The following is a 26031-nucleotide window of genomic DNA, read 5'->3' on the forward strand; positions in this document are numbered from 1 at the left end:
CCACCTTAACCAGGGTGGGACCAGGCTGCTGGCATCGGCATTTAAAAAGGAGATAGAGCAGCTTTTAAATTGGAAACGGGGGGGGGAAGGCCGACAGTCGCATGGTTCGGGATAAGGTATCTTTCAAAGATATCACCAAAACAGGGAAGATAGGGTATCCAGATAGTGAGGATGCAAAAGAGATTGTAGTAGATCAGGTGTCCTTAAATAAAAATAAAAATCAGACAAAAGATTGCAAATTAATACTGTCAAGTACTGAGCATGATGTAAATAGGAACAACAAACATAGTTTGAAATGTCTATATGCGAATGCCAGGAGCCTAAGAAATAAGATGTGAGAGTTAGAATATATTGCACTAAATGAAAAATTTGATATAATAGGCGTCAGCAATCGTCCAATACATTGCCACAAGGTAAGATTAGCCATATCCACTACCAAATTTAACTGGTTGAGGACATCAATTCCAATTATTTCCTTTTCTGCGCTTACTATAGTGGCAGCATTGGTTTCCAAAATTTCATTATCATGTTCCCTCTGCATCTGCACTGGGATACCCCATTTAACTGGGATAGCCACACAGTTGGTAACTGTGTCAGTGACCTCTTGGATTTTATATGTTTGCACATTTTCCTGGTCTGAAGCGGGAGAAACCCTACTTGTAAACCTGATTCCAGCCCCTGTGTCAATCAACTCTAATTTATCCTGACCCCCTATCCTGCTGTTCACATTGGGGCGTCCACACGTGTCCAAAATCAAGGGTGCCACAAACTTTAATTTATATTCTGAATCTGTCTCCTTTCCCCTCTCCTGAGGTGCTGGAAGTGTATTGTCAGGTAAGTGAAAGGAGTCAGGCTGGGTACAAAATACTTCGGATTGTTTGATATTTGGACACTGGAGATCAGGACATCCCTATTCCTTTTTTTCTTGCTTATACTGGGCAGCTATCAATTCACCTTTTATTCTGTCCAGTTCTAGCTGCATGGTATATTTATCTTGTTCCCATTTAATTTGTTGCTGTGCCAACTGGTCTCTCTGTGCTTTGAGTTCATGAAACGAGACATAGCCTGAGGAGTTTCTAAAATTACCTCTGCCCTGCCCTCTCCAGGGGGCCTGTCCTGAGTTTCCTGATCTATTGCTGTGGGAGGGCCCTTCTGCTTGCCATTTCTTTGCTTCTGATACAGTAATTACCTGGGATGGATGAGTTTTCCACACAGATCCAATACTGAGCATTAGCGTGTCAAAAGGAGTTTCTTTGGGGTCCTCAGCAAACAATCTGAGATGTTTAGTAATTTCAGGGGACAGGATTTCCAATAAAAAATGCTTTATGATGTTCCTGACCATAATCTTCTGTTTTGGGCCAACCCTCCTGGTCTCGAAAGGCTGCTTCCAGCACCCACAATCTGTGCGCAAATTCTTCTAGTGTGTCATTTGGCAGGGGTGCAGGTGTTCTAAATGCTTGCATTTGAGTACAGCAAAATAATTGCTCAAGACCCTTTTTCACCAACTGGTATGGGTGGGTGAGAGATCCTATTTTAAAATAGTGGGGTCTTAAAGCCGTGTGTCTGTCGAAGTCAGACGCTTTCCTCTTATACTTTCCTAGGCCCCAGTGAATCAGAATATCAGTGGCCCATTTGCACCACTCATTCATATTAAAAGGCATAGGGCCGACCTTCTGTGTTATCCTTTCAATGTCACTATCCTTTAATGAGTCATACAATACCAGGTTTACTGGTGTTCTGGGGTCTGTACTGGACTCAGTCTCTGTGTCTGCAGAATCCTCCCTGTCCCTCAGGTTAGTGCTTGCGCCTGGGGTTCCCCCTCATCTATGCATGTCTGAGTGCTTAAGTCAGTGTTTTCAGTCTTAGATTTGCCCCCACTTCTCAAATCCACTACACACACTTCTGTGTGCTTTTGTGGTTCTATGAATTGAAAACCTGGCTTGTAGGGTGTTTCATAGGCTGGCGGTGCTGAGGGAGAAATACTTGGGGCCTGCCAGTGCACAGAGTTAATCTGGTTCTTTGAGGCACATTTACTTTTTAAATGTTTTAATTTCTGTTTTAGCCTCATCCAATTGTTTATTTACATGTAAGAAGGAATTTGTTGCTTGCACCACCTGTGCCCATTGCATCGAGATGCACCCTTGTGCTTCCTCAAGGTCCCTGGTTAACTGAGTGCACTGAGTGGTCAGGTCTGCATTTTGCTGTTTCAAAGTAATGAGCCCCTTACACAGGCCTTGTATAAAAAGGCATTTCAGTTTATTAGTTTTCTTTTTGAACTCTTGGGAATGGCGTACCATTTGTTTTTGAATGTTATACCAGGAATCCTCTGGGAATTCCCCTTCAAATGGGCCTCCCTTTTTGTTACAATAAGTCTGTACCATAACCTTTAGTTCTTTAAGATCAAAAGTGTCCATGGTTGAGGCTGCTGAAAAATACTTTTTATTGGTACCGGGGCCCATTGGAGCCGACTCTGTGGGTGCTGTGGGTGCTTGAGCACCCCCAATATTAAGAAAATTCCTTGGATGTGTCCAGGGAAGGGTTATTTCCATTGGACTTAGCACCCCCAATAATTTTGAAAAGTTGGCTCCTATGCCGGGGCCTGGCTAGTTTCTTTATAGATATACATAAATGGAACTAGCTCTGTATAGCTTTTTGGATTTGGAAAGGCCCTCTTTATAAAGCAGAGGGACTGGAGAGACAGTGCAGTATGAATATAGATTATAGGCAGGTGTTAAAAGATTAAGTATGCCCACTGTCGGTTCCTGTCAGGCAGAGCTGACTTTCACCAAGAGACTGGCCGAATAGAAAAATAGTTCAAAGTGACAGTAAATTGGGTGATTACCAAAGACAGATATGTAGTGTTTAAAAATGTGGGACTGTTTCACTTGGTACCCCTTCCAATAAAGTTGGAAGATCTATCAGTCTTTTCTGAGCAGCCCCAAACACAGCATTAAATTACTTCAACTTTCAATCCCCTTAACAAGCTTAGAAGTACATATGCAAACATGCAGAAAGCAAAACAATGTCTTACTTACCCAGCTGGAGATCCTCTTAGCGAAACCGAGACGAGCTCCCCAAATGTCAGCAATCGTTGTCTAGGGTTGGTCCCAGGTCCAGTTCTCAGAGGCAGTGGGTTCTCAAAGAATACACAGTCCACACAGGCTTGGATATATATAAAGTATATTATATTTTTGCAGATATATATAGGCTTACAGCGCTTGGTACAGGTAAAAGGGTACAAGGCTATCTCTGGGTGTATGTTTAGAGTAAGAGAAAGAAAGGATAGGGTGTTGGTTCAGAGGAGAAGAGAAGCCTTGGGGTTGTGCTGCAAGAGGTATATATGTGTGCAGGGGGAAAGACAGAGAGAGAGAGAGAGAGAGAAGTAGTGCATGCAGAGCCCGGTGTGCTCTGCTTGCAGGGAGAGAGAGCAGAGATGCCCCCTGACAGAGAGCAGTGCCCTGGACAGTGAGAAGGGGGGGACCTGCCCCCAAGCACCATGTGCTCTGTTTTTATACCTCCAAACAAAGGGATCATAAAGCTTATCCAAAACTCCGTTTGCTTTCTTTGAAGCCAGGAGAGGTGAGCAATTTCCCAGGTTGTCCTTTTTGAAGTTACTAGTCATGGAGCCTCTATGTCTGGCCTCCTTTGTTCTCAAAGAGAGCTCTGCTGATCAAGAGCAATTAAACACAGGGCTAGCAGGCCTCTCTGAGCACCATTTGGTCCATTTTGCCATCCTCAGTGGTTCCTGAGGGAGGGGTAAGTTCTCAGAGGTCAGAAGCTGGTTTAATATTAATGTAAGTATGTCCAGCAATAATTTTGACTTCCAGGAATCCTGACAATAGGCATCTCTCAAACCTGGTGGAAGGAGGATAACCAGTGGGACACTGTCATACGGGGGGTACAAATTATATCGTAGTGATAGGGTGGATCGAATGGGTGGAGGGGTAGCTTGGTATATTAAGGAGAGCCTTGAGTCAAATAGATTGAAAATTCTGCAGGAAACAAAACACTGCTTGGAATCACTGTGGATTAAAATTCCATGTGTAAATGGGAAAAGGATAGTGATAGGAGTGTACTACCGTCCGCCTAGCCAGGATGAACAGACGCATGCAGAAATGTTAAAGGAAATTAGGGACACAAACAAACTGGGCAACACAATAATAATGGGTGATTTCAATTACCCCGATATTGACACATCGGGGCATGCTATGGAGGTAAAATTCCTTGATTAAATCAAGGACAGCTTTATGGAGCAGCTGGTACAGGAGCCGAAGAGAGAAGGAAAAATTCTAGACCTAGACCTTAGTGGAGTGCATGATCTGATGCGGGAGGTAATGGTGCTGGGGCCGCTTGATAACAGTGATCATAATATGATCGGATTTGATATTAGCTTTGAAGTAAGTATACATAGAGGGGCATAATCGAACAGAAACGCCTATCTCCATGGGCGCTTATCTCCGAGAACGGGTCCGTGAAGGGGCGGACCCAAGCGTATTTTCGAAAAAATTAGACGTCCATGTTTTATTCGCCAAGTTGTGAGCTGGGCGTTTTTGCTTTTCAGCGATAATGGACAATGAAATCGCCCAGCTCACAAACGAATAAATCCAAGGCATTTGTTCGTGGGAGGGGCCAGGAGTCGTAGTGCACTGGTCCCCCTAACATGCCAGGACACCAACCAGGCACCCTAGGGGGCACTTTTACAAAAACAGAACAAAAGGTAAAAGAGCTCCCAGGTGCATAGCACCCTTCCCTTGTGTGTTGAGCCCCCCAAATCCCCCTCAAAACCCACTGCCCACAAGTCTACACCATTACTATAGCCCTAAGGGGTGAAGGGGGGCACCTACATGTGGGTACAGTGGGTTTGGGGGGGTTGGACGACTAATAAGCATTAAGCAGCACAATTGTAACAGGTAGGGGGGGATGGGCCTGGGTCCACCTGCCTGAAGTCCACTGCACCCCCTAACAACTCCTCCAGTGACCTGCATACTGCTGCCAGGGAGCTGGGTATGACATTTGAGGGTGAAAATAAAAATGTGTGAAACATCATTTTTTTGTGGTGGGAGGGGGTTAGGTACCACTGGGGGAGTCGGGGGAGGTCATCCCCGATTCCCTCCAGTGGTCATCTGGTCATTTAGGGCACTTTTTGGGGCCTTATTCGTGAAAAAACAGGGTCCAGGAAAAGTGTCCTAAATTCTAGCTAAAAACGCATACTTTTTTTCCATTATCGCTGAAATGCGCCCATCTTTGTTCGGCAGATAACCACGCCCCAGTTCCGCCTTCGCCACACCTCTGACACGCCCCCATAAACTTTGTCCGCATCCGCGACGGAGTGCAGTTGAAAACGCCCAAAAATCGGCTTTCGATTATACCGCTTTATTCGTTTTTGTGAGATAAACGTCCATCTCCCGATTTAGGTCGGAACTTGGGCGTTTTTCTCGTTCGATTATAAGCTGGATAGGAAATCAAATAAGTTAGCGTTTAACTTTCAAAAAGGAGACAATGATAAAATGAGAAGAACGGTGAAAAAAAACTTAGAGGAGCGGATGCGAGGGTCAAAAATTTACATCAGGCGTGGATGCTGTTCAAAAACACCATCCTGGAAGCCCAGGCCAAATATATTCCGCGTATTAAAAAAGGAGGACGGAAGACCAAACGACAGCTGGCATGCTTAAAAAGTGAGGTGAAGGAAGCTATTAGAGCTAAAAGAAAATCCTTCAGAAAATGGAAGAAGGAACTGACTGAAAATAATAAGAAACAGCATTACCAAGATGGCCGCCAGTAACGGATGGGAAACCGGCGGCTCCGTGTATACGTGGAGATAATTTTGCATTTAAACGCGGAGTTGGGCTTACTCTAACTGGCACATACCCTCTCCTAGACCGGATTGCTTTGTATACCTGACCATTTGCCCATCCATGTCCGGTTCGCCTGTTGCCGTTGTGCTTGCGGCTCAACCGTCGGTTCTCCGCGGCCTACTGCCTTGTGATGTACTGGGCTGCGGTGTCCTCATCTCTGTGGGGAGCCTGTGTGCATCCGAACCACTCCCTCTCCGTTGCTGTCGCTCAGCAGAGCGGCTCTCTTCTCCGCCTTCTTGCAGGGGAGGAGCAGGGTTCGCCGGCATCCCCCTTACCAGCTGTTCTTCGGGGGTTGTCCCGCTTCCCATGCTTGCCTGTTCAATGGACTTTCCATCTTCAGCTGGAAGAACAGGCAGCATGAAAGGGCCATTATGGCTTAGTCGAGAGGGTCCTTTGCTCTGTACACAGGGGCCCCTTGCTGGTTCTCTCCAGCAGTGCAGATTGTTGGCTAACTGGGACATTGGCTTGAAAGTTCAAGGCTGTTTGCTGCTGCTTCATCTCCTGCGTATCAGTGAATCAGCGGGGAACCCGATTGCATCGATCATGCCAGTGCGCGGAGTCCGGTTCAGAGCACTACTGGGAGCCTGTATGTCTGTTGATCCACACTCCCCAGGTGCCTATATGGTCGTCCTTGGTGTTGGCTGCTGGTCATCTACTCTGCCTGGGGAGTGCTGCGTGCCGAGGGAGCCCTGTTTTCTCCTGGTTCGCCGTTCGACAGCCGTTGGCCTCCGCCCGCATTCCTGGCCTGTCAACAGGATCTGTCTACCTGCTTTAATGAGTCACAGCAAGTGAAGACCTGCTTTTGGACTCCCTCCTTCTCTTCTTTTTGTTTTCCTTTCCTTGCCTCCTTACTTCTTATTGTATCTCACTTCATAAGTACATAAGTACATAAGTACATAAGTAGTGCCATACTGGGAAAGACCAAAGGTCCATCTAGCCCAGCATCCTGTCACCGACAGTGGCCAATCCAGGTCAAGGGCACCTGGCACGCTCCCCAAACGTAAAAACATTCCAGACAAGTTATACCTAAAAATGCGGAATTTTTCCAAGTCCATTTAATAGCGGTCTATGGACTTGTCCTTTAGGAATCTATCTAACCCCTTTTTAAACTCCGTCAAGCTAACCGCCCGTACCACGTTCTCCGGCAACGAATTCCAGAGTCTAATTACACGTTGGGTGAAGAAAAATTTTCTCCGATTCGTTTTAAATTTACCACACTGTAGCTTCAACTCATGCCCTCTAGTCCTATTATTTTTGGATAGCGTGAACAGTCGCTTCACATCCACCCGATCCATTCCACTCATTATTTTATACACTTCTATCATATCTCCCCTCAGCCGTCTCTTCTCCAAGCTGAAAAGCCCTAGCCTTTCTTTCCCTGTTCCCTCTACCCTCTCTTCTGACAATGTATTTGCTTCTTTAGTTCATTGTAAGCCGCTTAGAGGCTGCTTGTGTGGTATAAAGCAGGGTATAAATGATCTAAATAAATAAATAACGAATGTCAAGTCAAATGCAAAGCGCTGATATGGAAGGCTAAGAGGGACTTCGAAAAAAAGATTGCGTTGGAGGCCAAAACACATAGTAAAAAAATTTTTTAGGTATATTAAAAGCAGGAAGCCTGCAAAAGAATCGATTGGACTGCTAGATGACCGAGGAGTAAAAGGGGCGATCAGGGAAGACAAAGTTGTATTGGAGAGATTAAATGAATTCTTTGCTACGGTCTTCACCAAGGAAGATGTGGGTGGGATACCGGTGCCAGAAGCTGACGAGTCAAAGAAACTTAATGAATTCTCTGTAAACCTGGAGGATGTAATGGGGCAAATCTCCTGGACCAGATGGTATTCATCCAAGAGTACTGATAGAACTGAAAAATGAACTTGTAGTAATATGTAATTTATCCTTAAAATCGAGCATGGTCCCGGAAGATTGGAGGGTGGCCAATGTAACGCCGATTTTTTTAAAAGATTCCAAAGGAGATCTGGGAAATTATAGACAGTTGAGTCTGATGTCGGTGCTGGGCAAAATGGTAGAGACTATTTGAAAGAACAAAATTACAGAGCATATTCAAAAGCATGGGTTAATGAGACAAAGTCAACATGTAATTAAACTCTGGAATTTGTTGTCAGAGAATGTGGTATAGGCATTTAGCTTAGCAGAATTTATAAAAGGTTTGGATGGCTTCCTAAAGAAAAAGTCCATAGACCATTATTAAATGGACTTGGGGAAAACCCACTATTTCTGGGATAAGCAGTATAGAATGTTCATGGGCGTAGTTTGACTGTTTCATTTGGGGGGGGGGGGCAAAGAGTGTGGCTTGGCATATTTGCATATCATTTGCATATATACATCTCATACATATTCATTATGGTTATTAATACAAACAACAAAAACACACACGCACCAGACTAAAATGCTGAATATGAAGCTAGCATATCAAAAGCAATAGGGCCAGACACTTTATGAAATAACACAAAACCCTACAAAAAGACACTCAAAACCTATACAGAAAACAGTTTTAACCCACCTATGAAAAGACAGTGCTATAAATTTTACACTGGACCCTAGAGCACAAATATACCTGTTACTGGAAAACTGTAACAAGCTGGACACGCTCCTACACAAACACTACATGCTAGCAGAATCCATTACGCCAGTCACATATGCAGAACATGGGCAGACCCTCATGTGATACAAAATAGAGAACCACAAAAAACATGGCCACAAACACTGAAATACACTATAGATCTCTTCAAGAAAGCCAGACTCTGTAAGCAGTGCAAATACTGGTAAAAGAGAGACAGAAATGTATTTTCTCCTGTACAAAATACAACTATAGAAAAAAATGTACATTTCACACAGCAGTACTAATCTTAGTACTTAAAAAGCATTAAATAAACAGAATGTTTTCTTTTCTAACTTTGTTGTCTGAGCATTCAATTTTTCTAGTTGGTCTGGTCCCAGTGTCTTTTCCACTTTCCATGTATCAGTCTTCTCCTAAATTCTTTTCCAGGTTGACTTTTCCATTTCTTCACTCTTCTCTTGTCTTCTTCCTGTCCTTCTCTGCATCTGTCTGTCACTGGTCTTTCATTTTACGCCCCCCCCCCCCCCCCCACACACACACACACACTTTTCTCTCACTCTTTTGTCCTTAGTATCCATCTATCTACTGGCTTTGACCTTCTCCCTCTCATTCCCTCTCCAGCACTCCCATTCCCCCCTCTGTCTCTCCCTTACCCAGTCTCCTAAATTCCTCCCCCATCTTTCACCCACTTGATTTGTCCCCCATTCCCATACTCTGTACTCACTCCCTTTGCCCTCATCTACCCTCCACTGCATCTCATCACCCTATCAGTCCCAGCTCCATCCAAGTCTCTCCTTCCTTCCCTTGCCTCTAAGACCACTCTTCTGCCTGTTACCTAATACCCCATGCCCAATAACTCACCACCAGGCTTATTTTCGAAAGAGAAGGGCACTCATCTTTCAACACAAATCGGGAGATGGGCGTCCTTCTCCCAGGGTCGCCCAAATTGGCATAATCGAAAGCCGGTTTTGGGCATCCTCAACTGCTTTCCGTCACAGGGACGACCAAAGTTCATGGGGGCATGTCGGAAGCAAGCGAAGGCGCTACTGGGGCGTGCTTAACACATGGGCGTCCTCGGCCGATAATGGTAAAAAGAAGGGCGTCCCTGACGAACACTTGGCTGACTTTACTTGGTCCTTTTTTTTTTACGACCAAGCCACAAAAATGTGCTCTAAATGACCAGATGACCACCAGAGGGAATCAGGGATGACCTCCCCTTACTCCCCCAGTGGTCACTAACCCCCTCCCACCCTAAAAAAAATGTTTTTAAATATTTTCCCAGCCTCTATGCCAGCCTCAAATATCATACCCAGCTCCATGACAGCAGTATGCAGTTTTAGTGGATGCAGTTCACTTCAGACAGGTGGACCCAGGCCCATACCCCCCTACCTGTTAAGTTTGTGGAGGAGACAGCGAGCCCTCCAATGCCCACCACAAACCCACTGTACCCACATCTAGGTGCCCCCTTCACCCGTAAGGATTATGGTAGTGGTGTACAGTTGGGGGTAGTGGGTTTTGGGGGGGGTTGGGGGGCTTCACACACTCGGTAAGGGAGCTATGTACCTGGGAGCAATTTATGAAGTCCACTGCAGTGCCCCTTGGGTGCCCGGTTGGTGTCCTGGCATGTGAGGGGGACCAGTGCACTATAATGCTGGCTCCTCCCACGACCAAATGGCTTGGATTTGTTCGTTTCTGAGATGGGTGTCCTCAGTTTCCATTATCGCCTAAAATTCGGGACGACCATCTCTAAGGTCGACCTAAATGTTGAGATTTGGGTGTCTCCGACTGTATTAGCAAAATGAAAGATGGACGCCCATCTTGGTTCGATAATACGGGTTTCCCCGCCCCTTTGCGGGGACGTCCTGCGAGGACGTCCTCAGGAAAACTTGGGCGCCCCGTTCGATTACGCCCTTCCACCTTTTTAACCCCTTTCTTCCCTAACTCAACACCCTTCAGAGACTTATCCCCTTCTCCTATACCCCTCACCGGTACCCCAATCCCTTTTCAATGTCTCTTATCCTCTCTCCAGTCTCCCAGGTCATCCACATTATGTCCCAACCTTTTCCCACATCATCCCTTTTTCTTGCCCTTTTTCTCATATCCCTCATTTCACATCCTGCTTCTTCCCCTCTCCCACTCCCCAGTCACATCCATCTCCTGCTCCTTCCCTCTCCTGTGCCCCACCTCTCCCAGTCCCATCCATCTCCTGCTCCTTCCCTCTGCTCACCACCCCTCCCAGTCCCATCCATCTGCTCCTTCCCTCTCCTGTGTCCCACCTCTCCCAGTCCCATTCATCTTCTGCTCCTTCCCTCTGCTCACCACCACTCCTAGTCTCATCCATCTCCTGCTCCATCCCTCTGCTGTGCCCCACCTCTCCCAGTCTCATCCATCTCCTGCTCCTTCCCTCTGCTCACCACCCCTCCCAGTCCCATCCATCTCCTGCTCCTTCCCTCTGCTGTGCCTCACCTCTCCCAGTCCCATCCATCTCCTGCTCCTTCCCTCTGCTCACCACCCCTCCCAGTCCCATCCATCTCCTGCTCCTTCCCTTTGCTGTTTCCCACCTCTCCCAGTCCCATCCATCTTCTTCTCCTTCCCTCTGCTCACCACTCTTCCCAGCCAGTCCCATCCATCTTCTGCTCCTTCCCTCTGCTCACCACTCTTCCCAGTCTCATCCATCTCCTGCTCCTTCCCTCTGTTGTGCCCCACCTCTCCCAGTCCCATCCATCTTCTTCTCCTTCCCCTCTGCTCACCACTCTTCCCGGCCAGTCCCATCCATCTTCTGCTCCTTCCCTCTGCTCACCCCTCTTCCCAGCCAGTCCCAACCATCTCCTGCTCCTTCCCTCTGCTCACCACCCCCCAGTCCAATCCATCTCCTGCTCCTTCCCTCCGCTGGGTCCCACCTCTCCCAGTCCCATCCATCTTCTGCTGCTTTCCTCTGCTCACCACTCTTCCCAGTCAGTCCCATCCATCTTCTGCTCCTTCCCTCTGCTCACCACTCTTCCCAGTCTCATCCATCTCCTGCTCCTTCCCTCTGCTGTGCCGCACCTCTCCCAGTCCCATCCATCTTCTTCTCCTTCCCTCTGCTCACCTCTCTTCCCAGCCAGTCCCATCCATCTTCTGCTCCTTCCCTCTGCTCACCACTCTTCCCAGCCAGTCCCATCCATCTTCTGCTCCTTCCCTCTGCTCACCACTCTTCCCAGCCAGTCCCATCCATCTCCTGCTCCTTTCCTCTGCTCATCACCCCTCCCATTCCCATACATCTCCTGCTTCCCTTTGCTGTGTCCCACCTCTCCCAGTCCCATCCATCTTCTGCTGCTTTCCTCTGCTCACCACTCTTCCCAGTCAGTCCCATCCATCTTCTGCTCCTGCCCTCTGCTTACCACTCTTCCCAGTCTCATCCATCTCCTGCTCCTTCCCTCTGCTGTGCCCCACCTCTCCCAGTCCCATCCATCTTCTTCTCCTTCTCTCTGCTCACCTCTCTTACCAGCCAGTCCCATCCATCTTCTCCTTCCCTCTGCTCACCACTCTTCCCGGCCAGTCCCATCCATCTTCTGCCCCTTCCCTCTGCTCACCACTCTTCCCAGCCAGTCCCATACATCTCCTGCTCCTTCCCTCTGCTCACCACCCCCCCCCCAGTCCAATCCATCTCCTGCTCCTTCCCTCTGCTGTGTCCCACCTCTCCCAGTCCCATCCATCTTCTGCTGCTTTCCTCTGCTCACCACTTTTCCCAGTCAGTCCCATCCATCTTCTGCTCCTTCCCTCTGCTCACCACTCTTCCCAGTCTCATCCATCTCCTGCTCCTTCCCTCTGCTGTGCCCCACCTCTCCCAGTCCCATCCATCTTCTGCTGCTTTCCTCTGCTCACCACTCTTCTCAGCCAGTCTCACCCATCTCTTGCTCCTTCCCTCTGCTGTGCCCCACCTATCCCAGTCCCATCCATCTTCTTCTCCTTCCCTCTGCTCACCACTCTTCCCGGCCAGTCCCATCCATCTTCTTCTCCTTCCATCTGTTCATCATCCATCTTCTTCTCCTTCCCTCTGCTCACCACTCTTCCCCGCCAGTCCCATTCATCTTCTGCTCCTTCCCTCTGCTCACCACCACTCCTAGTCTCATCCATCTCCTGCTCCAATCCTCTGCTGTGCCCCACCTCTCCCAGTCTCATCCATCTCCTGCTCCTTCCCTCTGCTCACCACCCCTCCCAGTCCCATCCATCTCCTGCTCCTTCCCTCTGCTGTGCCTCACCTCTCCCAGTCCCATCCATCTCCTGCTCCTTCCCTCTGCTCACCACCCCTCCCAGTCCCATCCATCTCCTGCTCCTTCCCTTTGCTGTTTCCCACCTCTCCCAGTCCCATCCATCTTCTTCTCCTTCCATCTGTTCATCATCCATCTTCTTCTCCTTCCCTCTGCTCACCACTCTTCCCCGCCAGTCCCATCCATCTTCTGCTCCTTCCCTCTGCTCACCACTCTTCCCAGTCTCATCCATCTCCTGCTCCTTCCCTCTGCTGTGTCCCACCTCTCCCAGTCCCATCCATCTTCTGCTCCTTCCCTCTGCTCACCACCCCTCCTAGTCTCATCCATCTCCTGCTCATCCCTCTGCTGTGCCCCACCTCTCCCAGTCTCATCCATCTGCTGCTCCTTCCCTCTGCTCACCACCCCTCCCAGTCCCATCCATCTCCTTCCCTCTGCTCACCACCCCTTCCAGTCCCATCCATCTCCAGCTCCTTCCCTCTGCTGTGCCTCACCCTCCCAGTCCCATCCATCTTCTGCTCCTTCCCTCTGCTCACCACTCTTCCCAGCCAGTCCCATCCATCTCCTGCTCCTTCCCTCTGCTTACCACCCCCCAGTCCAATCCATCTCCTGCTCCTTCCCTCTGCTGTGTCCCACCTCTCCCAGTCCCATCCATCTTCTGCTGCTTTCCTCTGCTCACCACTCTTCCCAGCCAGTCCCATCCATCTTCTGCTCCTTCCCTCTGCTCACCACTCTTCCCAGTCTCATCCATCTCCTGCTCCTTCCCTCTGCTGTGCCCCACCTCTCTCAGTCCCATCCATCTTCTTCTCCTTCCCTCTGCTCACCACTCTTCCCGGCCAGTCCCATCCATCTTCTTCTCCTTCCCTCTGCTCACCACTCTTCCCGGCCAGTTCCATCCATCTTCTGCTCCTTCCCTCTGCTCACCACTCTTCCCAGCCAGTCCCATCCATCTTCTTCTCCTTCCATCTGCTCATCATCCATCTTCTGCTCCTTCCCTCTGTTCACCACTCTTCCCAGCCAGTCCCATCCATCTCCTGCTCCTTCCCTCTGCTCACCACCCCCCAGTCCCATCCATCTCCTGCTCCTTCCCTCTGCTGTGTCCCACCTCTCCCACTTCCATCCATCTTCTGCTGCTTTCCTCTGCTCACCACTCTTCTCAGCCAGTCTCACCCATCTCCTGTTCCTTCCCTCTGCTGTGCCCCACCTATCCCAGTCCCATCCATCTTCTTCTCCTTCCCTCTGCTCACCACTCTTCCCGGCCAGTCCCATCCATCTTCTTCTCCTTCCCTCTGCTCACCACTCTTCCCGGCCAGTCCCATCCATCTTCTTCTCCTTCCCTCTGCTCACCACTCTTCCCAGCCAGTCCCATCCATCTTCTTCTTCTCCTTCCATCTGTTCATCATCCATCTTCTGCTCCTTCCCTCTGCTCACCACCCCTCCTAGTCTCATCCATCTCCTGCTCCATCCCTCTGCTGTGCCCCACCTCTCCCAGTCTCATCCATCTCCTGCTCCTTCCCTCTGCTCACCACCCCTCCCAGTCCCATCCATCTCCAGCTCCTTCCCTCTGCTGTGCCTCACCCCTCCCAGTCCCATCCATCTTCTGCTCCTTCCCTCTGCTCACCACTCTTCCCAGCCAGTCCCATCCATCTCCTGCTCCTTCCCTCTGCTCACCACCCCCCAGTCCAATCCATCTCCTGCTCCTTCCCTCTGCTGTGTCCCACCTCTCCCAGTCCCATCCATCTTCTGCTGCTTTCCTCTGCTCACCACTCTTCCCAGTCAGTCCCATCCATCTTCTGCTCCTTCCCTCTGCTCACCACTCTTCCCAGTCTCATCCATCTCCTGCTCCTTCCCTCTGATGTGCCCCACCTCTCCCAGTCCCATCCATCTTCTTCTCCTTCCCTCTGCTCACCACTCTTCCCGGCCAGTCCCATCCATCTTCTGCTCCTTCCCTCTGCTCACCACTCTTCCCAGCCAGTCCCATCCATCTTCTTCTCCTTCCATCTGCTCATCATCCATCTTCTGCTCCTTCTCTCTGCTCACCACTCTTCCCAGCCAGTCCCATCCATCTCCTGCTCCTTCCCTCTGCTCACCACCCCCCAGTCCCATCCATCTCCTGCTCCTTCCCTCTGCTGTGTCCCACCTCTCCCACTTCCATCCATCTTCTGCTGCTTTCCTCTGCTCACCACTCTTCCCATCCAGTCTCACCCATCTCCTGCTCCTTCCCTCTGCTGTGCCCCACCTATCCCAGTCCCATCCATCTTCTTCTCCTTCCCTCTGCTCACCACTCTTCCCGGCCAGACCCATCCATCTTCTGCTCCTTCCCTCTGCTCACCACTCTTCCCAGTCTCATCCATCTCCTGCTCCTTCCCTCTGCTGTGTCCCACCTCTCCCAGTCCCATTCATCTTCTGCTCCTTCTCTCTGCTCACCACTCCTCCTAGTCTCATCCATCTCCTGCTCCATCCCTCTGCTGTGCCCCACCTCTCCCAGTCTCATTCATCTCCTGCTCCATCCCTCTGCTGTGCCCCACCTCTCCCAGTCTCATCCATCTCTTGCTCCTTCCCTCTGCTCACCACCCCTCCCAGTCCCATCCATCTCCTGCTCCTTCCCTCTGCTGTGCCTCACCTCTCCCAGTCTGATCCATCTCTTGCTCCTTCCCTCTGCTCACCACCCCTCCCAGTCCCATCCATCTCCTGCTCCTTCCCTCTGCTCACCACCCCTTCCAGTCCCATCCATCTCCAGCTCCTTCCCTCTGCTGTGCCTCACCCCTCCCAGTCCCATCTATCTTCTGCTCCTTCCCTCTGCTCACCACCCTTCCCAGTCCCATCTATTTTCTGCTCTTTCCCTCTGCTATGCCCCACCTCTCCCAGTCCCATCCATCTCTTGCTCCTTCCCTCTGCTCACCACCCCTTCCAGTCCCATCCATCTCCAGCTCCTTCCCTGCTGTGCCTCACCCCTCCCAGTCCCATCTATCTTCTGCTCCTTCTCTCTGCTCACCACCCTTCCCAGTCCCATCCATCTTCTGCTCTTTCCCTCTGCTCACATGACATCACCCCTCCCAGTCCCATCCATTTCCTGCTCCTTCCCTCTGCTATGCCCCATCTCTCCCAGTCCGGGCTGTGCCCCCCCCCCCCCCCCCGCCTGCGCACAAGCACACTTCAAGGACTGGGATCGTTATCCCTTCCTCATCCTCTGGCGCAGCAGTTTTCAATCTTTCTGTGCTCCCGGCAGTGTTAGCAATGTATACACACTGCCTTCGGTCTGCCCTGAAAGCCTTCTCTTCAACTTCCTGTTCCTGCATAGGTGGGACCAAGGGACGCTGCAGAGAAAAGGCTTCTGGGGCAGTGCAAAGGCAGCGTGTATATATCGCTAATGCTGCCTGGAGCACAGAAAGATTGTAGTCTGCAGCACTGGAGTGAGGGGGGAAGAGAGGGGTTGGACGGAATCGGCGTTTGACAATGCAGGCGGTGGCAAGCCGTTTGGGGGAGCACTGCCCCCTTGCCCCCCCCCCAAACTATGCCCATGAGAATGTTTTGTACTTTTTTGGGATCTTGCCAGTTATTTGTGGCCTGGATTGGCCACTGTTGGAAACAGGATGCTGGGCTTGATGGACCTAGGACTTTCCCAGTATGGCAATACTTATGTACTTCTGTTTACCTTTTGATCTTCAGTAAATCTTTGCCCTGCAGCAGCAGGCTGCGGCTGGATTGAAACGCTGCCTTGGCCTGCACCAGGCCTTTGCTTCTGACCCATCCTGCCCTCTTCTGAAAGCAGGAAGTTGCATAAGAAGGGGATGGGATGGGTCAGAGGAAAAGGTCCGGTGCAGGCTGAGACATCATTTCAATGTGGTGGCTGCTGCAGGGTGAAGACTACACATGGGCTGAATCCTTCATCTCAGGCACACATGTACAATATACTGTAGATATTAGGTCTGTACCGAATATTCATATTTTTTACTGTTTAAAATTTTTTAATTGATTTCTTATAAGATTAATAACAAGGAAACAATATACAGTGAAGCAGAAAATGTTTCATATATTAACTCAACAAGAGAGTAACAAAAAAAAAAACTAAAAAGTTCATGAGTATTCTAAAAGCTCAGAACGTATCTAATAATGACTATCATGTCGTAGTTATAGAACAATGTCAGATATAAATTGTCAATTTAGTGCTTACCTAGTTAGTAGGGTAGCATACTATATTCAAGTAAAGTCTTCCAAATTTTTTTGAACTTAGCTAAAGCTCCATGTTTTTCAGCTGAAATCCATTCATAATATGGTTTGGCATGTCACTGGACTACATATTTGACATGATCAAATTATCACCAAGAAATGCAAACCCAGGAACAAGAGGTTACCTACTATTTCACCTGCCCAACTGAAAAAACATACTATACAAGTCCACCTATATGGCGGGATTTAGCTACCTGGGCTCAAAATGGTGGAACTGAATTCCTATAGTGATAAGAAGCATCACAAACTACCTCCAGTTCAGAAAAGACCTAAAGACCTACCTCTTCAGGAAATTCTATGAGTAAAAAATGCACTAATCATTCTGGAACAATAATACACAGCACAACCTTTAATTGTAACACATATTTTCATTTAAGAAATGAACTAAGACATATCTTCTCAAGAAACCCAATGACTGTTCCATACGCACTAATAGTTATCTTGCCATCCGTTGTAAAACACACTATCAAACAACCTTGTAAATGTAATTGACTCAATGTAATCTCTAACAACTGTTTAAATGTAAGCCACATTGAACTGAAAGTCATTTTTGGATAATTGTGAGATACAAGTATGAATAAATAAATAAGTTACTCAGTGAATCGTGTACCATGATGAGTGTTAGCTGTAAATTTCAGAAATGGAGGTCATACTGTACATGCCCTGTCTTAGGAAAGAGGTTCATTCCTGTCATAGTATATGCAAAACTAACTCATTTGAAGAACTTGTCCTCAAGAATTTCTTTCATTGAACTGAGTAGCAGAGGAGACTTGCTACATGTGGGAAGGGCCGTGTATGCTCAGAACTTTAAGTTCTGGACTATGGGCAAGCAGGTCTAGCCCAGCACCATTAGAGTCCCAGCACCATTGGATGACATCACCCACTTGTGTGCCTTATCAGTTCTGCTGTCTATGGAAAACACTTGTTACAAGTGAGCAGCACTGTTTTATTCACCATGTCCAAGGGAACAGAAGAACTCCCCAGACTTTTAGATCATTCCTTACCCATTGAATTATAGGTAGGGCTTACATTCTTAGGTGTTTATAAATTGTAAATTTGAATATCTCTTTTTCAGCTAATTAGGCATTCTTTGAGGGCACAAAGCTATTAGCGATTATCAGTGTTTTTGTACTACAGTTACAGTTGCTGGGTATCTTTTCCAGTAGAATCAAATACATACATTTGTGTCATGTAGGTGCTGTTTGGGCAGCAAAGGTACAAAAACTGAGTGGAGGATACAAGACAAGCCATGGGAGGGGTAACAACATACTCAGGAACGTGGTGTTGTTCCTGTGTTTATCCAGTAAACAAAGTTTTATTTTTTTGCATCAGTGGTGTTTTATCGATATTTATTTGTTAAAACCAGTAGCTCTAATTATAGGAATATAGTTAGCTATTTTTACAAAGATCTTTAACAGCTGTGACAATTTTTGTATCTAAATATTTCAGACCTGTAATTTTGAATTCGTAAAGACATATGGGAGCATGCCTCTGAGTTTCTGTTGGAAAGGTTTCAGACTTATAATCAGTTCTGTTTTCTGAAATTTTATCTACATTGTTAATAATTCTCAATAATTATGGGGCAGATGTATTGGATTTTGCCATATACAAGAATACATCATCAGCATAAAGTGAAATCTTTTGCTGTTTAACTTAAATTGTAATCCCAACCAGCTCAGTCGACAGTTAATACTTTTAGAGCAAGAGGCTTAAATACCAGATCAAAATGTAAAGGGAGAGTGGATAACTCTGGCTCCAAATTTAGTAGGTACACACTCACTGAACTCAGTTCTTAGTCAGCACTGATCAATCCCCCTGGATTCTACCATCACTGGTCCCTTCTAGAAGGGAGCACCAGACCAGAAAGATTCAGTGCCTTTTATATTCATTCCTTTCCCTTTCTTCCATATTTATTTATTTATTGCATTTGTATCCCACATTATCCCACCTCTTTGCAGGCTCAATGTGGCTTACAATACGTCATGGATAGTGGAAATGAGAAGAGGTTAAACATTTGGAGTTGCAGAAGGGTTTGTGTTGAATGGTAATGGAATGCATAAAAGTAAAGAACAGAAGGCATTGATTTACATTCAAGGTATAAGTGTGAGTTTCACATGACTTGGTCTTTGTGATAAGTCTTGTCGAAGAGATGGGTCTTTAGTAGTATCCGGAAGTTGGTTAGTTCATAGACCGCTTTCAGGTTACATGGTAACCTGAAATGCTACCTCATGGAGAATCAGAGGCATTAGTAAGGGAATATGAGTCTCCTTAACAGCAGTGTTAGAACCTTGTTAGAAATCTGAGAGCTGCGTAAAATATTTGGAGCTTTTCAAAACAGTGATGTCAAAACACCTTTGCAGCAAAAACACAGAAAGCCCTATTATCAAAAGGATTTTTTTTTCATTCTGTGTCAATGGCTGCTATCTTTTATGAATGGAGGCCTCTGTTGTCCGCTCACTTTTAATGCATCATCAATTTAATTCAGTTGTGTAAAGAATTTTACACAAGCTCTAAGGGTCTTGTGTGTTCTACTAGTGTGGTGGAGAGAAACAGATCCTTGGCTAGACTACAAAAAACTGGAAGAGGAAATGGCCTAATGGTTAGAGCACTGGATTATAAATCAGGCAAAATCCTGTATGACTTTTAGACTCATCACTGCCACAGGCATTCTGAGCAATCCAAGGACATGATTAATGAAGCAATTTTCAAAGGGATTTTCACAGACAAATAGGGATTTATCCACAGGCATAGGAATTCCTCTACCTCCCACAGGGAAAAGGCATATAGTAGATGTACCTGTAGAGATTTTATTTTGCACCTATGAAGTATGCAAGAAAAAGTCTCCTGGCAGCAAAGATAAACAGGTTAATTTTGAAAAGAAATGTTCATGGGGGTTTCCTTTTTATTGTCTACTTGTGGACTTCTCCATATCAAATACTGGAAGGCCTGTAAACTAAGCAGGAGAGCTGAAAATGTCCCCCCCCCCCCCCCCCCCCATGGTCTTAATATGATTTTCCTGGTCAACAAGTGTTACATACGGTGAAGCCACAAACTTACCCATTCTATTTTCATGCTGAGATTTACACTATAGTGGGAAAACGGTGACTGACAGAAAATTATCAGAACATCCAGGTCTTCAATATATTTCTAGTGCATAAAGTGCCTGTTGCCTAATAGACCAAATTCTCAAAATACAAGAAAAATAATTTGTTGATGTCATTCAATCGATTCATACTTGACACACAAATAGGGATGTGCATGTAAAAATATTTTTTTTTTAATTTGGGGTTATTTTAAGACTTTCAACAATTTTAGGACATTTTTTGGTTTGTTTCAAACATTGACTTAATGTCTGTTGAGTCAAGGGTTAATGTGTACTAAATTGATTTTGTCTGCACTAATTTTGTAAGTAGAGCTAATGAACTGAATGGGTTCTAACAAATGCACATCCTTATGCTTGAACTATTGCTTTCTGAGAAGACAAATAGTTAAAACAATATTTACAGTCATATGATCTCTGGATTAGTCACAGAAATGGTTAAGAAGCTAAGATTGTATGAAATTGTATGTATTTATACCTGACTCTTAAGCATGGTTGGGTTTTTTTTGGTGCACTGTGTTGAAATACTGCTTTAAAGTTAAAATAAAAATGGTTCATTGAACATTGCTGTGTAAGATGTGATTAACATGGTCCTCTTGAGTACCAAAGGTCATTGATACATGGTTAGCTACCAGGAAAGAATGCAACGATGAATTTGGAAACCGGCCCCAGAAACGAGAGTCAAGCATCAGAAACCAAGAACGGCGAATGCAGTGTATATTCATCTGTATTCTTTCTCATAGGTACCTTTAATTTGTCTGGCTTAATTTAATGGGAGCAGCAGGAACGTACAGACTATGAAGGGCCAGGGTAAGGTTCTTCCGCCATCCGTTTGGGCCCCTCCATCAACAGACCTCCCCTTCTCCTCCTCTGCCTCCTTCGTATGTTGTCTGTGTTGTGTTTCTGCCTTTCTCTCACTCACTGCTCCCCTTCCTGTGGTTTTACTGCTTGCCTTCTGCCTCTCTCAACTTATATATATATATTTCCTTCCAGGTGGTTTGAGTCTCGTGGTGCAGGCAGCCGGGGTCTAGGCCTCGAGGCCTCCTGTGTTCGTCAGTGTTAGGCCTTAATCTTCTAACAGTCTGGAACCTTCTTTGTTTTTTATTTTGTTTTTGTGTTTTGTTTTTATTTTTTATTTTTTTTGCTTTTCTATGTAGGTCTCTATAGTCAGCCTTATAGCTAATGCGCTGGGCTACTCGGAACTAGGTGCCATTAAATCCCTTAGGACACTAAGAGCTCTGAGACCCCTAAGAGCCTTGTCTCGGTTTGAAGGGATGAGGGTAAGATGCCTATAGCAGCTGATCCTTCTGCATGCCTCTGGAACAGTTTTAAGCATGCTAGAACCGATCAAACTGGATTGGAAAGAAAAAAATCATGATGCAGCTGCTAATTTGATCCCCTTCCCTCTCTCACTTTTTATTTATCTTTCCTCTCTACCCTGCCTCTACCACCACCACCACCTTCACATCCTTTTCTCTAGAAAAGTGAGACTCATTCAGCTGCCTCATTACATTTGATATCAACCCCAGGCTACATGCCCATATGTGGAGCTGTGCTCATTTGGCCTGGCTTACTGCTGATTTGGGAGAGGGATTTCGCTGCTGTCAATCTTAAGGAGAATCACCAGGTGCAAAGTTGTAAGAATCTGAACCAGGCAGCAATGGTGGATGGTGTTTTGGAGGGGCAGTGGAAAGAGATGTATGATGACAAAAGCACTGGGGAATGTTTTCAAGTTCAGGCAGCAAAACCTACAAATGCCAAATTGGTGGGTGCCACCATCAGTGGAGCCATTATTGGATTGGAACTGGAAAACTGTGTTGCTTGAGCACCAGCAGAATCAACCATAGGGATTCTACAGGTCTGCCAACACCAGCCTTGGGGTAGTCCAGCATTTAAAAAGGAGAGAGGGGGAGGGGAGATGTTGAGAAATTTTGGAAGAGGGGCAGATAGATAAATTTCAGGTGTGGCAGGATCTGTCTTACTGAAGATATGAGAACTCATGCTCACAGGGAAAAAAAAGCACCTAGGCACGAAGGAGAGAGCAGGAAGTGGTGGGCACAGATCACAGGTTTTTTTTTTTTTTGGAAGAGCCCCAAACAAATTATTTGGATGTGGTGCTGTTCTGGTTCATGTTTGCCGGCTTTTGCACCTTGTCGTTCTCAGCTCAGTCCATCTAGAGAGACTGCGGCAACCTGTCCAGTAGCCGAGCTTTCTCCCTTTCCCACTTCCTCCCCTCTCCCCTGTGTTTTTGTTTTTCAAACCATGCTTTTATGGTATCTCTTCTGCCACCATAGCAACAAGAGCACAAGAAAAAGCATTGAACATAACCAGTCTAATGCTTCCTGAAACTTAAGCCGCAACACGCCTTCTGTTGGATCTTGTAAAGTGTGAAAGTATTTGCATTGCCACATGAAAGAATAAGAATTGTTGACGTGTTTTTATACAATTAGCTCTGATTTCCAGATTTAAATACATTTTCCTCCTCACCACCTCAAAAATTGTCCCACTATGAGTATTAGGTATGAAGGAACATGTCACTATGACATAGGTTTATTTCCTCATAGTATCATGTTCCTTGTTGTTTGGCTTTAAGTATAGAAAATGTACAGTTACATTTGCAATTTCCAAATTTCTTCAGCCGTATTTGAAGAAATATAAAGCCATAAGAAAGAATGCTCACTCTTTTGCTCCAGGTATATTTATCTGCCCCCTCCCACAGCAGTTGAAAAATTATATGTTGACTTGCTGTACCATGCTGCAACCAACAACCAGAAGGAGCGAGTGGTTGATGCTATTGGTTGTTCAAGGTTTATAAGTGTACTTCATTACAGAAATCCCTCAATGGATTTCAAGATTGAATCCTCAGATTGGAATAAATCAGGGGTTTTGTGTTAGCAAGACATCTAATCTCAAATCTGTATACTTCAGTTCAATGTATTTAACACACATTGAAAGTGGGTTTGTACACCAGTAGACACTTCCAGCAAGAATTCTGAATCTGATTCAGGGGGTATTTCTGAACACTTTCCTGTCCCAGGGCATCCCGTTTTCACCTAGGTGTGTAGCATTATGCCTGACCAGAGTGTATCGCCATGGATGCTTTGTTTATTACTGCACCTGCTGTTGCTTGAGGGAGGGAACTTGATCCTAAAAATCTGGATCTTATAAATATGCAGTAGCCTAGATAAAGCATTATCTCTCCCCAGCTATATTGTTGCTTTCCTTTTAAGAAATTTTAATTTTGGTTATAGCAACAAGAATACTTCCTCTCTGATCTCTAATCACAAGGTTGCTGGTTAACGCACAAAATCAATGTCACCCTCCCTGCTTTGAGTCAAATCTCCCTCTCTTCTTGTCCAGAAGAAATGTTGCTGCATATAGCTGAGCTCTAGTGAAAAATAGAAGTTAGTTCATCCCTCACCTGGCCATGCTCTTTATTGAAAGTTCCTCCTAATTTGACTTAGAAATGCATTCACACCCTGGTGTGAGGGAGGCCAGCATAATGATCCCCAATCAAATAGGAAGGTTATGAAGTTACAGACTTCTACAGAGGCAAAAAAAATACATTCCACTATTACCACGTTACTGTCAACATTTGCAACCATGTTGCCTTTGCAGGTGAACCCGTGCCTGTGATTTGCCATGTATTGGGAAACTAGAACTTTTTCCCTAGAGGGTCATTTGCAAATCCGTTGGTGTTTGATGGTATCCGTTAATCGTGTCCTTTGGTGATAGGTCATTCATTATGTGTGATCTATCTTGGATTTTTTCCACTTCTGCATATATGGGAAATGCTTGATAAGTGAGACTCACTGGGTAGAAATTAACACGTGGTACTACAAATGTTCTTCATAGGGTAACTGCAACTCCTGTTTGCTCAATGTACTGGCAAAAGCAACAACAACAAAACAACCCATACACATTCCTGATATTTAAACTCTTCTGTCAGCACTTATTTAAAATGCAAATTGTGCTGTTTAAAATTACACCGTACCTGGATAGTGGCACTATATTTCCAACTACAAAGCTGAGGCCGGATGTTATCCAGATACCACAGATATTCTGCATCAGTACTTGGATAACTATCAGGACAGCTAATTTGCTACCCTAACTTGTACCAGTGCTTACTGTCGGTGATACCTACATAACTTCCAGCTCTTCTCCTGGACCACCCTTGCACTATTCAGATAGCAGCTGCTTATACTGGATAACTCCAACTGAATATCGGCCCATCAAATAAGTAGGTCAATAACTCTCCTTTTTCTCTTCCCATACTCAATCTCTGTGCATTACTAATTGTATCGGATATCCTGGAATGACAATGTCATAACAAAACTCTGTAAGCCACATTGAGCCTGCAAATAGATGGGGAAATGTGGGATACAAATGCAATAAATAATAATAATAATAGCTGATAATTCATCATATGACAAACTGGAGTCCAGCGCTCAACCAATTTCTAAAAGATTATTTATCCAAACATAGCAATAACAATGACCTCAGTGGCGACTATTTTCACAAGAGCCACTCAACTCAAGGCTCGCCTACCTCTTCATCGGTTAATATAGCATTTTAATACATTTATTCATTTCAAATTCCAATGCTAAGATAAGTGCAATTTTATTCTAAACAAAAAAGAATCTTATAAAGTTGGAATTTGAAATGAATAAATGTATGCTATTGTTATATTTGGATAAATAATCTTTTGAAAGTTGGTTAAGCGCTGAACTCCAGTTTCTCATATGACTGAAGATCAGCCTGACACTATTTTAATTTATTATTTCACTACATAGTCAAAATGTTGTCAAATGGTAGACTAGATGTTACCTGCTTTCACTAGCCTTTTAATTTTTCCTTGCAATGAACTTGCGAGCTTAGAAGTGATTTATTGATGATTCAGTGGATTTGAATTTTACATTTTCCAGAAACCACATGCACAGAAAGTCTGAAGCCTTCATTCCAGTGCAACGACTGTTACCACTGGAAAGGGCAAATAAAAGATTTCAACACACTAGGGAAAGATTTCTGGGGGGGGGGGGGGGGGGGGGGAAACTAATGAATAAAAATATTTATGAGCATTGCTGCCCCACATGCAGTGAAGTGAACTTCTCCTGACACAGTTTAGACAGAGCCAATGACCAATTCCATTGGTGTGGCCTCAAGATCTCTACCTTCAAAAAGAAGGGCATGAAGTTGAAACATAGAGCCAACGGGAAGGGACTTTGGGAAGTGATCCGGTTCATCTCCCTATCTCCTGGCAGTATCTACTGTAGCTAAACCATTTCAGACAGATGTTTGATAGAATTGCAGAAATATAAGATAGGAAGGAGCTTCCAGAGATCATCTGGAATCACAGAGGAGTGCTACAACAGACATGAAGAGGTCATCTAGTTCAGCCCCTGCCTCCAGACAGTATTCGCTGTCCTTGAATAATTCCAGACAGACGTTTGTCTAATATGCTCATTCTGTTGACGGAGGAAACATTAAATATAGGTTCTTTGCTTTTCTGAACTTGGCAAATCTGCTTTGTGAGGAGCCTGCACTGCTCTGCAGCAGCTCCAGGAGTATGAAGCTAGAGCTATGGGACATGCATGCGTGCCATAGCAGTGCCTGCACAGACAAAGCCATGTTCTCAGCCTAGGCTCTTACAAGTGGGGAGAGGAAGGAGATAGGAGGGAGGTTGGCTCAATCAGAAAATGAATCCCAGGTTTATTAGAGAATGAAGATGAATATCTTGTAATTTTCTGCAGTTTTCAGGCTTCCTACACTGCTGCATTTGTGACAGCGTAATTATTTTATCTTGCTTTGCATAAGGAATTATCATTTGTGCCCGGGCTAATATATTAATAGTATTGAGGACATAGCACGCAGACTGGTAATCAAATCTGTAAATTTTCATTGGTACCCTTGAGCACCATTGTTGCCGGATGTAGAGCTAGACACAACTGTCTGTTAGTTGCCCATAGATGCTGGCAGCACATTAGCCCCTGCAGGGGTAAGTTTACAACTGCCTGCAAG

The 26031-nt window shown here is 46.0% G+C and overlaps 1 protein-coding gene across 1 annotated transcript in view; it reads left to right on the forward strand.

Moving 5' to 3' along the window:
* SCN8A (sodium voltage-gated channel alpha subunit 8) overlaps positions 1 to 26031 on the forward strand; it is a 359538-nt gene that overhangs the window by 286819 nt on the left and 46688 nt on the right. The window contains exon 21 of the mRNA XM_030194998.1: positions 21171 to 21293. Within this exon, the coding sequence (XP_030050858.1) occupies positions 21171 to 21293 (123 nt within the window). The remainder of the gene's footprint in view (positions 1 to 21170; positions 21294 to 26031) is intronic.

This window comes from Microcaecilia unicolor, chromosome 3 (assembly GCF_901765095.1).
Source record: "Microcaecilia unicolor chromosome 3, aMicUni1.1, whole genome shotgun sequence".
In the NCBI taxonomy this organism is placed as follows: Eukaryota; Metazoa; Chordata; class Amphibia; order Gymnophiona; family Siphonopidae; genus Microcaecilia; species Microcaecilia unicolor.